This window comes from Notamacropus eugenii, chromosome 4 (assembly GCF_028372415.1).
Source record: "Notamacropus eugenii isolate mMacEug1 chromosome 4, mMacEug1.pri_v2, whole genome shotgun sequence".
Classification (NCBI taxonomy): Eukaryota; Metazoa; Chordata; class Mammalia; order Diprotodontia; family Macropodidae; genus Notamacropus; species Notamacropus eugenii.
Genome location: NC_092875.1, coordinates 155,942,394 through 155,957,461, shown reverse-complemented (window position 1 = coordinate 155,957,461; position 15,068 = coordinate 155,942,394). Strand labels below are relative to the sequence as shown.

General features: G+C 38.8%; 1 protein-coding gene across 1 annotated transcript in view; it reads left to right on the top strand.

Annotated features, from left to right (window-relative positions):
* SDC2 (syndecan 2) overlaps positions 1-14,840 on the top strand; it is a 134,067-nt gene extending 119,227 nt beyond the window's left edge. Inside the window, exons 3-5 of the mRNA XM_072603461.1 lie at positions 706-839; positions 11,536-11,671; positions 13,545-14,840. Coding sequence (XP_072459562.1) covers positions 706-839; positions 11,536-11,671; positions 13,545-13,708 — 434 coding nt within the window. The 3' untranslated portion in view covers positions 13,709-14,840. The remainder of the gene's footprint in view (positions 1-705; positions 840-11,535; positions 11,672-13,544) is intronic.
* The last annotated feature ends 228 nt before the right edge of the window (positions 14,841-15,068 follow it).

The window sequence follows — 15,068 nt, the reverse complement described above, 5'->3', positions numbered from 1 at the left end:
ATCCATTCAAGGTAATTTTATAAAAGGATTCTGAAGATGCTGGTTGACTTTTCATATACATTTAACAAATAATTAACACTAAAAAGAAGAACATTGTGGTGGAATGTCATAAACCTTTAAGAATTATACAAGTCTACTTACTAGCTGTGTGACCCTGGGCAAATCATTTGACCCCAATTGCCTCTAAAAAAAAAAGATATGAGTCAAAAGGTAGCTCTGAAATGGAAGGACAGTGGTTTCCAGGTAAGAAGACTAGAAAATGGAAGAAACTGCCAGTATTCTTCGGAGCCCCAGATCCCACTTTTGCATCACCTTTTCATCCCAACATGATGAAATTAAGAGACAATGCAAAAAATTAGTTGGAGAGTTAGCCTTAAAAGCCAGGAAAATCTGTGTTCAAATCTCACCTCCTAACAGCAGTGTGACTGGGCAAATCACTTAATGTCTCTGTGCTTTAGGCAGCTCTCAAAGACTATAATAAGCTTTCGAAAAGCTGCCAACCTATATTGATAGAGGGAGATTTCTCATGTGAGAGTTCTCTATACCGAAAAAATCCAATTCATATCCTCTTTAATCCTCAAAGGAAAAGTGGAGCCAGATAAATGAAAGTTGAATATTTTCTAAGAGCAGCACTGTTCTCAGGGTCAGATAATGTTCTAGCTCTGTTTTCTATTCCTCATATTGATTTTTGTTTTGTTGTTTCAGGAGCTGAGGAGGAAGTAGAAAGTCCACAGATGCCAACATCCCGAACAATTCCAAAGATACCATTCACTAGTGATGCTCCAAAAGTTGAAACAACTACAGTGAAAATTCAGACTAAGATTCCTGCTCAGACAAAGGTATGCATTCATGATCATCCTAAGGTGTCTTCATTATTTGGGTTTTTAAAAATTGTTATGGATACACATTTTAAAAGACCCTATCTCTACGTAATTTCTTAAAGGTGTGTTACGAATTGTACTGGGCCTGCCTTGTAGCTGTATCAGCAAGGACCCAGCATGCACAAGAGGGCCTGCTGCACAGGTTCTTAGAACTGCTTTTCTAAAAGGACAGCAACTTTTGAGGGGTCAACAATCACTTTAATCAAACATATATCATTCACTTAATTCAGGGGAAAAAGTCAGCACCCTGAACTTCAGAGAAATAATAAAGACCAACAGACAGGGCTTCCGACTGACCATAAACAATATATGCATCACAGATCAACAGACAGATCCAGCTGTGTGGCCATACATACATAGTTATCAGAGAGGGAAGCACCAACATCTGGGTTTTCAGAACCAGGGGGAGGGGTTCTTTAGCAGCTGCCTGGAGTCTCATCTGGCCAAACACTTCCAATGAGTAAGCCCCAAAGTAAAACCTGACCTCAGAGTATGTATACACTTTTTAGAGCTAGAGGGCACAACCCTTATGACCCAGTGCCTCAATAGAAATGAACAAAAGGTACTTGAGGCCTATTAATGGGCAGAAAAGATCTTTAACTCTCCCCCCCCCCCCCCATTAACCTTACATTAACATTGCAGTTGCTCTTCCTGTCGGCCCTCTGACTTTTTACCTGTCAAAATGCCCATATGTGTGTCTCTCTGGCCTGTCCCTGTGTCTCCATAGACATTGAGGAAATGATCTGTGGCTTCTAGGGGCTTACAAGCCAAAATGTGGACAGCACAGATGAGAACAAAGCAAAGTCTTTTCAGTTCATTTAGAATTTAAACCCCAAAGCCAAGAAATTCATTTTTTCAGCTTTCATTCACCAAGTACCTTTACACACAAACATGTACAAGTTCATTTTTCAGGTAACGAGACAATTGTGGAATAGTTGCTGATTTCATAGGCCTAGGGAATTTCTTATTCACTTGTTCACTATACCAGTGGTGTCATACCCAAATAGGAAATTGGGGGTAAGGAACCTTTCAGGCTGTATTTTTATTGTAAATGTTTTCCTGTTACATTTTAACATGGTTTGGGTCACAGTATTGGGGACCTTGTCTTTGACACCTTTGCCTTTTACCCCCTTTCCCCTGCAAAAAAAAAAAAAAAAACAACCTGTATTATGTAATGGGTGAGGAGTACCTGTCTTCTTAAATGGTTTGGAAACTGAGGCAAACATGGTTAAGTGACTTGCCTAAGGCCACACAGCTAGTAAGTGTCTGAGGCTGGATTTGAACTCAGATCTTTCTAACTCCAGGCCTGTCCCTCTATCAGCTGTACCACTTAGCAACCCCCAACAAACTATGCCAGTATCTCTACCAAAGGGATCACAAAGAGTTGGACATGACTAAAATGACTAAACAACAACAAATTTTTGTACCTATTAATTACAGTACTGATTTACTATCAGTACTGCTTGTGTTTTTAAAGTTGATTTTCCAGTGATGGCAATCTATCTGAATCTATGATTGATATTCTCCCTTCCTGTCCCCTTTGTGTTTTCAAGAGTTGTATGTGAAGGGATGTGATGTATGGCTCTCTAGAAAAGCTGCTGTGCCAAAATACACCAGTCTAATTATAAGAGAAAGTGCAATGCTGAAGCTAGAGTCACGAAGATCTGGGTTCTAATACCTCTTAGCTGTGTGACCATGGGCAGGTCACAAAACAGGGCTAATTAAGATCCGTAGTACTTACCTCCTAGGATTGCTGTGAGGTCCAAAGCATCCTGCAGCCTTTCCAACACTCTGTCAAGTCATTCGTCATTCTTATTATCTCATTCTATTATTTCTGGTGGGATCTTGATAGAAACAGTCCAAGGACAAATTGTGGGATTTTAGCATCATTAGAGCTAAAAGGAACCTTAGGGGCCATCCGATCCAACCCCTTCATTTTTTCAGATGCCTAAACTGAAACATAGGCAGCTACATGGTGTAATGGTTACAGCACTGGATTTGGAATCAGGCAGAAACATCTTCCTGAGTTCAAATCCAGCCACAGATACTTACTAGCTGTCTTACCCTGGGCGAGTCACTTAATCCTGCTTACCTCAGTTTCCTCACCTGTAAAAAAGAGCTGGAGGAGGAAATGGCAAACCACTCCAGTATCTCTGCCAAGAAAACCCCACATGGGGGGTGAGACATGACTGAAACAACTGAACAACAACGAACAGAAACACAAGTTAATGATAGTTAGCCTTTATATAGTAAAGCTGTAAGGTTTGCAAAATGATTTATGGATGTGATCTCCTTTGTTTGGAAGGTGTTATTATTATCTCCAACCTAAATATGAAGAAATTGATACTGAGACTAACAGGGGGTCAACTGACTTTGCTAGGATCACTCAGTTAATGTGAAGCAGGATTTGTGTTCAGTTTTCCTAACTCCAAGTCCAGTGTATTAGCTAGCATTCCCTCTGGGTTAAGTAGATTGTTCATAGTCCCACACAGATAGCAAGTGTTTGAGGTGCGGTATGAACTCAGATCTTCATGTCTCCCAAGTTCAGTCCTCTACATGGGTGAGGAACCTGCAGCCTTGAAGCTACATGTGACTTTCTGGGTCCTCAGGTGTGACTTTCTGACTGAGCCCAAGTTTTACAGAACAAATCCTTTTATTAAGGGGATTTGTTGTGCAAGGTTTGAATTCAGTCAAAGGGCTACACTTGAGGACCTAGAAGGCCACATGGGGCCTCAGGGCCACAGGTTTCCCACCCCTGCCTCTCACTACCCACTGCCTTATTTCTTGTGTATATAGTATGTAGTTTACTACTACTACTGCTGCTGCTGCTGCTGCTACTACTACTACTACTACTACTACTACTACTACTACTACTACTACTACTACTGCTGCTGCTGCTGCTACTACTACTGCTACTATTACTACTATGACTACTACTACCTGAATTGAATTTGATGAAGGGGGTACAAGCTAGGAATGGAGAGATGTAGGGTGGGTAGCAAAGAGGAAAGGAGGGGCAAACAGGGGTGGGGGAGGAGAGCAAAAGCATCCGAGAGAGACAAGCAGAAAGAGAACCTACTTTCCCACTGATATGATTAGGAAATTATCTTACTAGTTTTCAGCAATAGAGAGAATTAGGGAAACTATACATTGAAGGTAGGGATGAAAATTCCCTGAAGGCTTCTGACTGATGTCACAAAGTCGGGGGTGGGGGAGTGGAATCCTCTCATTTATAGCTTCTCACTTAAGGCCCCATTGTCTATGAGTTGCTACTGTTTTTGTTTGATTCCATTTGGGAGAATTCTTAGGAGTCTGCTGTCGCCTCTCATGACCAGCATCCTTTGTGCGCGTGGGGTAAATTATAGACCTGAATGAAGCTGGACTCAAGAATTCAGTATTATGCAGGAGTCAGTAAGCCCTGTGGTTCTGGCTGCCACTGGGATAGCAGCATATATTGGTACCATTGACAGATCAGAGTCAGAGAAAGGAAAGGAGGGCAAAGAGCTGTCTTTCCCCTGCCGTTACTCACATAGTCTCTTGTGTGCTCAATAAATGTTTATTGAATAGGGATAAAAGTGGAATGGAGGATTGGAAAAATAAAAAGGGGATGGAGTAGGATAGGATGGCAGGAGAATAGAGAGGAGAAAAGGTGAGGGAGTGAGAGAAGGGAGGAAAGAAACAGGGAAGAGGGTAGAGGGAGGAAAGGAGAAGAGAAAGGGAAAGAGGGATAAAAGGGAGGGGGGAAAGAAGGAAAAGAAAAGGAGGAAGAGGAAGAAAAAAGTACAAATGATAATGAATTATGAAGCTACCCGGTTCTAGTCCAGGTATCTATGTTATGATTATTAAGGATTGCTGCTGCTAAGTTTTTGCCATTTCCTACCTTTTCATTTTGCTTTAGTGAAGGATGATAACACATAGATTTTAGTAATCAAACCTCAAGAACTGCAAGTTTTAGGCAAAACTGGCCATCTTGGTTGAGTTAGTCACATTGTTAATAAAGATGTCAGATCTATGACTTTGTGTATATGGAAAGGGAGAGAAATGTTTTGAAAATATGGCCAGACTAAAAAAAAAAAATCAGTTCTGGTCTTTTCTAGTGACTCTGCAAACTCTTTTTTTGATATAGGATCAAGGCAAAGGATGCAAACAGATACCAGATCAAAAAAGTTCGGAAGTTAAGGCTGCCTAAACACAGTTAATCCATTCATTGCTTGGGTTGCCAAATGTGATGAAAGAGGTCTTACCATGAATCACATTAATTGAAAGTTCCGTTACGCAGCTACATGGTACAATTAATGTGGCCTCCAGGATTTTGAACGATGTCTTCTTCTATGTACATTTTGAATTTGAAAATTTCCCTTAGCTTCACTGTGGTATTGCAGGATATCGCATGTCAGTATTTTGACAGGCTGTCTACTTATTAAATTGTAAACAACTGGGAAGCAGTCAGGTGTTTGTTTAAGCAAAGGCTTGCCCATCCATTAGTCCCATTTCATTTCCGTGGAATTCAAACTAGAGATGGATGTGACAAATCTTTAATTGGCTGCATTTAATTGCTTAGACTGCCTAGTCTTAATTTGATTTGGCAGACATATGGAACTTCTAAGGCAACAAAACAGCATATTGTTACTTTCTGTATCTTACAATGATTTATTTTTCTCTAAGTGATAGTTTTGCAGTGCTGTGCCCATTTCTCTATACCCAGTCTATTAAAATTTAAAGGGAACAAGCTATTCAGAATGTTTTGAGATTTGGGGGAAAATTGGGGGTTGATTATCAATATCAGGGATGCTGTTCACAGCAAGCCAAATTCCTGCAAACAGAAATGCGTGCTGTCTTTTGCATTGTCATGGAGCTAAATCACAAGTAGTAGGTGTTCCAGCATAGATGATTTAAGGGCAGTTAAAACCCAATGAAAATTTCATATGATTAACTTTAGGATAAGTTAAATTCAAAGGTGATCTGCCAACTTAATTTCAGTCATTAAGTTCAGCCTTGCTCCCTGTGAAATGCGTAAAAGATCCACAGACTTAGGACCTAGATAATCCACAAACTGGATAATTATTCCTGGAATAATTGAGCTGCATCTCTACCTGCAGGACAACTGATCAAATCCAGGCTTCTATTGAGATATCTTGGAAAAAAGAATTGAGCATAAGACATTTGAGAAATGGAAAGAACTCAAGTCTATTATGTATTGCAAATTAAATTCGCCAGTTCTCTTTGACTTTGTCTTGGCATATGGAGGCCTGGGAATTCTTTGTGAGCCGCTAAATTGTTCCTAGGCTTACTCTAGAATATAGTTAAACTCTCAGAAATATCTCATGTGGCAATGAGAAGACATTTTTTCCATAGTTCTTTAAGAGTGATTCATGTCAGGTAGAGGGTCATGACTGAATGTAATTTCTTAAGGTTTGGAAGGTAAGAATATCAAACTTTCCAGTAGATCTAGTAGTAGATAGTCGTTTATTGAGAAACAGCTGTTGGTAGTAATGTCACGTGACAAACTAATAAACTTAACCTGCCAAGTCAACAAAACCAATATTTCTTAAGTGCTTGCTATATGCCTGGCACTGAGAATACACGTATTAAGAGGAAAAGAAAAAAGTAGCTTACATTCTAAAGAGAGTAGATAACCTGTATAAGGAAATTGAGAAGCAGGTGAGGGAGAGGGAATGGTATAGAAAGGCTGGAATTCAGGCTGCAGAGAAACAAGAGAAGGCTAGCCTGGATGCCTTCCTTAAATAGAGATTTTTAGGAGGAGCCATCCCATCTGAGAGAGAAGCTGTGGAGATGGAGGATGCAGAGCATCAGGATGAAAAGCTAGGAGAGATGCAGCTCAAAATGAAATAGAGCTAGCTGGACTGCCTTCCTTAAATGGAGGTTCTGGGAAGAGCCATCTCTTCACAGGGAAGGGAGATGTACCTTCTGCGAGCCATTTATTCATGCCCTCCTCTTTCATTTTTTCCATTTTTAAATTATTTTTAGGGGCATTGACCACCATGGCTAGTAAAAGAGCACCTGAACTAGCAGGATTCTGCAGATTTAGTTTTAATCCCTACTTTTCCACCCAACTAGCTGTATGTGGCCTTGGACAAAAAATCATTTAACCTCAGTTTATCTGTAAAATGAGAACTGAGTAGATGACCTTTAAGGTCAAAGATTTCAGATCTAAAATTCTTTGGCATCTTGTAGACCCTGACTTTTTCATTCTGTTTCCTTCTCTGTCATCATAACACATGGCTTTCCAAGAACCCTTTATCAGTTTTGTTGTCTTTCAACTTTTTTTCCCCCTTGAACTTTATTGTAACTAGGAGTCCCACATTACCCATGTCTAGCACCATGCATTTGGGTTCATGGCCAGTCATCATTATCTGCTTTTTAGACTTTAACCACATACTGCTTTAATGAGACTTTTTTCAGGTTCTTTAGGTTCTCTAGAGATTTATACTTTATCTTTCATACAATCCATACTTCCTCTTGTACTCACAATTAGATTTCATGACGGTGGTCCAGATGGTTAGACCTCATATTTAGATGGGAAATATGGAAAAGACTAAGACATAGTAATATACAATTCCTATAAATGTAACCATGCTAAAACAATTTTCTTTAAATGTCAAACACATGGAGATATGGAAACCAGATACGCAAAGTAACTGGCAAGTCTATTGTTTTGATATTTCTATTTATAAGCTCATAGGATCTCAGAGATCTTGAGCTGCAAGGGACTTAGAAACTATTGAGTCCAACTCCTTTTTACAGATGAAAAAACTCAGATTCAGAGAAGTTAAGTGACTTTCCTGAGGTTATACAATAGAATATGGGTTATTGTATTCACTTTTCATCCATTATAATTTTACTAATTGAAAAAAGAGAGATGAATGATGCTTCCTAAAATAAAAGCTTCTGGATAAATTTCAAGTAAGTTCATTTATTATTTCATTCACTTTTTGTGTGTACAGCATTAATAGAATTTTAGAGCTAAAAGAGTCTTCTGTAATTGTGGAATCCTAGAATGAGAATCCTGTAACCTCAGAGATCAGATAGTTCAGAGCTATCAAACTCCTAACCTACCTCAAGTGGCCCGAAAAATCCTCAGTGAGACCTGAACCAGATTAAAAATCACTGGGAGCTGTTTAACAAAATAAATGAAAAAGACCAGCCGGGATCTGTTTCTATATGAGTTGGAAACCATTCTCTAGCACAACTCTTTGCTTGAGATATGAATCTCCTCAGAAACATCTCCAGGAAGTCACCCAGACTTTATTTGGGGGCCTCCTATGAGAGGAAAATCACAGCCTCCAGAAGCAACAAATTGCATTATTAGATGGTTCTAATTATTAAGATGGTCTTCCTTATACTGAACTGGAACATGACTTCTTACATCACGCATCCATTAGTCTTAATTTTGCATTTGTGAGCTCATGTTTTAGGATACTAATCACATTCCCTTTTTCACTTTTCCTCCATCTCCTCACCTTTCCCCACCAAAAAAACTTATATTCTCCAGAATACAACATAACTAGTTCCTTCCCCCAATTCTGCGCAGCTCAACTGATCCTGTCCCTCTGAAAATGTGGTGTCCATACCTAAGCCCAGTACTCCAACTTTGGCTTGCTTTGAACAGGGAGCAGTGGGATTCTCAAATCATTTCATTCACTGCATTTTGTATTAATTAACATAGCCAAAGATTACATCAGCATGTTTGACAGACGTTGTATATTCTTGACTCATCCATATTCAATGTTCATATAAATTCTACAGAGACCTTTGAGGTGCCTGGGGGGCATAGTACTTAGAATATATAGGATTTGGAGTCAAGAAGATCCAAGTTCCAATTCTGCCTCTGACACTGTGTGAACCTTGGCAAATCACTTGACCTATGCCAGCCTCTTTTTTTAATCTGTATAAATGAAGCTAGTAATAGCATCTGTCTTATAGGGTATTATAAGAATCAAAAGAAACAGCAAGATAAAAGCTTTACAAATCTTAAAGCACATTGTTATCATTATTATATCCTCATTATCGTTAGAGTCAGCTAGGTAATGCAGTGGATGGAGTACTAGGCCTGGAGTCAGGAAGACTCATCTTCTTGAGTTTAAATCTGGCTTCACTTACTACTGGTGTGACCCTGGGCAAGTCACTTAACTTTGTTTGCCTCAGTTTCCTCACCTGTAAAATGAGCTGGAGAAGGAAATGGTGAACTAGTACAGTCTCTTTGCCAAGAAAACCCCAAATGTGACCCCAAAGAATCAGACCCTTCTCAACAACAGTAACAACAATATTATCATTAGTTAAGTATACCAGCTGTATCTTTGGAATCCCATTTATTCAGGCCACTCTGACATGTGTTAAATTATATTTCTAATGAACCGGATGCTACTAAATTTTTTAAAAATCCCCTTTCCACTCCAAAAAACCTTACCTGTAGCACAAAGTGAATGGGCATTACCATTCGATTACATGCTCCCTCACATCCTTTCCAGATTTAACATTTTGTATTTTATTAAGCTCTAGTTTTGTGCTCATTAGGGACTAAGAAACATAGGACATACAAAAGAAGTGGAAAACATGGTACTAAACCTCAAGAAATCTAACTGGGAAGATAATTTGATGAAGTAACAACTCAAGGACACTACAGGCCAACATACCACCAAGGATTTGATTGAGTAATTTACAATTACGTACCATATAATGTCATTGAACCTAAAGATCATGGTGGGATGGGTAGCCAAGAATGTACCTCAGAAGAGGTAGGTAGATTTGGATTGATGAAGGGAGATGATATTCCAGGTATAGAAAACAGAAAGGAAGGGGAAGCACAAAGGTAAGAATGTGCAGACCATATGTGGGGACCAGTTAGAAAACAGTAGCTTGCAGCTTCATGCTGGGAAAAGAAAACAAGATGGAAGCAGGAAGATCAGTGAGAAAACTGCCCAGATAATTCAAGCATGGGATTGTGAGGACCTGGGATAGAAAAAGAAGATACATTTGAAAGGATAATGAAAGAAAAAGAAATGATACTGGGAAGGAATCCAAGATGACACCAAGGTTTGGGTCCAAAAGTATGAGGAGAATGGCAAAAACTTGGAAGAAAAGGTGATTTGTTGGGGATGACCATGAATTTAATGTTAGACATGACCAATTTAGGGCAACTAGATGGCTCAATGGATAGAGCTCTGGGCCTGGTGTCAGGTTGACCTGAGTTCAAATCCAGCCTCAGACATTTATTTAGGTACGTGACCCTGCACAACTCAACCCTGTTTGCCTCAGCTTGCTCATCTGTAAAATAAGCTAGAGAAGGAAATGGCAAACCACTGTGGTATCTTTGCTAAAAAAAAAATCATGGGCAGTATGGTTTATGGGGTCATGAAGAGGGCTGAGTGACTCAACTGTTCACAACAGTGATCAGTTTGTGGTCATGGGATATGTAAATGCAGACATCCGGGAATATAGAACTGAATGTGGGTAAAAGATCAGCTCTAGAAATGTAAACTGGGGAACATAGGAAAGGGGTGATGAAATAGTTCAAAGGGAATTTGGAGATTATCCAAATGTCATTTTACAGATAAAAGAGCTGAGATTGTGTGGTCAGGTGACTTGCTATGGGTCACAGAGCTAGTAATTGGAGAAGCTGGTAAGGATCACCCTTAACTCCAGTGCCTTCCCTCCCTTAATTATTTCTACTATATTCTGCTTGTAGCTTACTTGTACATAATTGAGTGTATGTTATCTTCCCCATCTGACTGTGAGCTCCTTGAAAGGAGGAACCGTCTTTTCTCTTTCTTTGAATTTTCTGTGCTTAGTAGGCAGCACCTAGCACCTAGTAGGTGCTTAATAAATGTTTATTGACTGGAGGCTGAGCCTCTGACTTCCTGTCCTCTGCCCTTGGAAGTCATGGGAAAAATTGGTGACCATCCAACAGTTTCATTGGAGCAGTGGGGGCAGGGGGAGTGGAATGGGGAGTCATATAAGTTGATACATAGTGCAGATCATTAGTTTAGAGCAGGGAGGGGCCTTAGCCCTCATCTGCAAATAAGGAAACTGAGCCTCAGAGAGTGAACTTTTTTTTTTTCATATTTTGCAGAAAAATACATGTAAGCCTTAAAAATATGATCTCTGCTATTATCTGATGATTTATTTGATTGTTAACTGACCTTTCACTTGTGACAATCAGGTAGATTTTTATGAGGTCACACAAGTATTAAATAGCAAAGTCTTGATTCTGAGCTGGGGGATTCTCCTTCCAAACCTGGTGATCTTTTCATATGTAAATGTATATGAGAGGTACAGAATGAGAAAGGAAGGAAAAATGCTGATTCCAGAGTCAGAGGACCTGGGGTTCAAGTCCAGTTTCTGACCCTTATTCCCTGTGTGCTCTTGGGCCGGTCACTTTGGCCTCTTTTTCCCTCTCTGTAAGATGAGAGATTTGACCTACACATGTCATCGAAGGTCCTTGCCAGCTCTGGATCTATAGACTGGATATCCCTTTCCACCATTTATGTTGATATAACAATTAGGACTGCTGCCTTCCATGATCATTTCCTAAATAATGGCAGAGAGCCCTATCATGTACATGTAACTCTAGCCTCATTCTCATCTAGTTAGGTTTTGACTTCACAGTTCTTGCCCTTTTCCCCCTCTACTTCAGTCCCCAGAAGAAATCGACAAGGAGGAAGTGCGCATCTCAGACTCTGGCACAAAGATTGAGACGACTGATGAGGATACGAATGTGTATACGGAGAAGCACTCAGACAATCTGTTTAAGAGGACAGAAGTACTAGCAGGTGAGTTGCTTTTTGTCCATTAGCCAGCTCCATTCTCCCCCTACCCCAGTACAAAACATATGGAGAAGAAGGTGGGAGACAGAGATATGAAAGGACAAAAAATACACAGCAGAGAAATCCATAGCCAAAGGGATGTTGAGTTACCTCTGGGCAGGGACTCACCAGACAATCTTAAAAATCTTTCCTCATCATCCATGGGGAGAGACTAGGCCAGTCTTCAGGGAAGGTCTAGTGGATATTTAACTCCATAACATACAGAGAGAAGCCGAAGAAGAGGAAGGATCATTTTAGAGGTCTTTTCCAGTCTAGAAGGGCTTTGTGAAGTCCACCCTGGCTATAGTTCATCTTTAATCCAAAAGAACCCTAGGACAGTTTAGTCCTTCAACCAAATTGGACTTTGAAGTTAACTATGAAACATATTTTGAACTCAATACTAGACTGGCACTGAACCAACTTTCAAATATGTGGGGAAAAGATGCCATTTGATTTAAATTAGCAGTCACTCTGCTGGAGACCTGGTTTGTTTTGGTCATCCTAAGATTGCTATTCAAAATGGCCACCCATGAGAATTTGCCAGTGGTCATTGATAAGCTGGCCACAAATATCAGGGTCAAAATGCATGAGAGGAGGCTTTTCACTCTATTGGTGTACTCCATATGTTTTATAGCTAGAGTCAGAGGATTCCTGAGCAACTGAAGACACAATGACAGTATGTAAACTTGAAGATCAACCTGTGCTGCATGTTATAGAGCTTGAGTAGTTAGATTCGTGGTATTTATTATGATTGTAGTTAGTTTGAGATGTGACCCATTTAAAAAATGACTGGTGTTGAATCTTCACTTTTAAGTTAGTTGTCTTTAAAGGACATTACCTGGTATGAAGAAATGATCATTTTTGGAGTGATAACACCATCATCTGTATAGCTAATTTTGGGTTGGCACTTATAGCAGGCAGTATTTCCCTATTGAATTATATGCTTAAGTGCGATCTCTCCCGCTCACTGGCTCGCTCTCTCTTTCTCTGTACCTATACATACACATATGCATGTTTGTGTGCGTGTGTGTATATACATACATACATACATATACAACTATATGCATATCTATATCTATATCTATATCTATATCTATATATATATATATATATATATATATATATATAATTGATGTGTTGATGGTAGGAAATTTCCCCCAAATAGTCTTTTTTAATAACTTTAAGGGAGCAGAATAGAGAGATTTGAGTTGTATCTAGGAAAGTGATTGGTCTCTACTTTTTTCGCATTTTGCATGAATAATTACATACAGCCCTTGAGGACCTAGTGTCTGATTTCATCTGACAGAAGTCTTCTTATTTGATTTTAAGTGGAATTTCACCTCAGATAATTAGGTGGATTTAAGAATATCTGATAAATTAAATGTTACAAAGAAATCTGGGACTAGAAAAGTAATTTAAAGAACGAAATAAATTCTTTTTTCATCACCATCCTGAGGAAATGAAATGAACATAAATAGAAATCGGTCAGTTAAAAGAAGGGTATTTAGAGAACTCAGATAAGAAATTCTAGTGTTGAAAAGATTACAGTATTTCAGAGTCCAGAGTTCACTGCAGTTTAATAATCACGGCCAAATCTATCTTCTGGTTTAGGCTTTTGGAAGATATTGTTAACACTCATCAAAGCAAGTGTCCTACCTTCCCCAAGACCTTCAGCTGTGCATAATTACCTGGTTGTTTCATTACATCTACCTAGTTTCAAAAAGGTCCACTTCGAGAATTAAATCCTTTATAAAAGTATAAATGCATTCAGTCTGATAAATATGTTTCGACATTGTTTTGCATCTCTTTTGACAGTAATCTTCCTTTTGCTGTCTTGCAGCTGTTATTGCTGGTGGAGTTATTGGCTTTCTCTTTGCAATTTTCCTTATCTTGCTGTTGGTATATCGCATGAGAAAGAAGGATGAAGGCAGCTACGACCTTGGAGAACGGAAACCATCCAGTGCTGCTTATCAAAAAGCACCTACTAAGGAGTTTTATGCGTGAAACTTCCATTTAGTGTCTCTATTTATGAGATCACTGAACTTTTTAAAATAAAAGCTTTTGCATAGAATAATGAAGATCTTTGGTTTTTTTTTTCATTAAAGAGCCATTCTGGCACCTTTATGATAAAGTCCCATTGTATTTAAAACTTTTCATGTATTCCTTTAGAACAATGTAAAATTAAAACCTAACATCTGCAGTGTTCTGTGAATAGCAGTGGCAAAATATTATTTTATAAAAAGAAAAACCTCGATGTTCACGGAATCATTTTAAACCTTTATGCATAAATATGAAAACAATGATATGATTGTTTTATCCTATGGTTCGATGATGAAAGTTGTTTAATTTTTGTCAGCATGTCTCAGATCAGTCTTACAAGTTAGTCTTATTTCATTAATTTATCTGTTTTTCTCCCCTGCTCCTTTTCTTCCCTTCTCCCATCCCCCATATCACCATTTCCCATCCCTGCCCAATATACCTTTTGTAGCTGTCATGGTGCAATTTGTCTTTGGATAATTCAGATAAAGGTAATTTAGTGTAAATGTGATTTTCAGAGATGTCAACTTCACCTCCACTTTGTATAAATTTCTGAGTGTTGGAATATCCATTTTAAACTTGCTTCATTTCTCAGTGTACCTGTAGCTGCAGACAGATTTGCAAAAGCAGATTAATGTGTAAAATTGGGTTGTTATCACAAAACTGTATAGTTATATCTTTGCTATCAGATCTTCCATCAGGAAGAGCTGGTGTAAGTTACTGACAAACCTAAGCAGACCCAAAGATTCTTAACAGTATTCTGAGAAGTTGCTGCAGATTCCTATGGTCACTGTATTTGTTAATTTCTTACAATTTGAAGGTACGAGTAGGGGTTTAAAGAAAAAAAAATCAGTTTTTGTTCTTTAAAAACATGCATTTAAGTTGTAAACGTCTTTTTAAGCCTTTGAAGTGCCTATGATTCTATGTAACTTGTCGCAGACTGGTGTTAATGAGTATATATAACAGTAAAAAAAAGAAGTTGGTATTTTATAAGCACAGACAATTCTAATGGTAACTTTTGTAGTCTTATGGATAGACATAAATTGTAATTTGGGAACATAAACACTACTGAATAAATCATGTGGCCTAATATGGAAAATGTCATTGTTATAAATTTTATACTTTTTCGACCAAATGTATGCTTCCTATTGGTTTATGATTCTGTTTATTATCAAGGATGACGTGGGTTTGATTTCAGGGGATGCTATTTACTACTCAAGACCAAAGAAGACATGGATGAGGTTGTTTTGTAACAAGACTCCCTTTTGAATTAATCAAAGGAAACCCGAATATATCAGCTCGTGTGTGGGGGTGTGTGTGTGTGTGT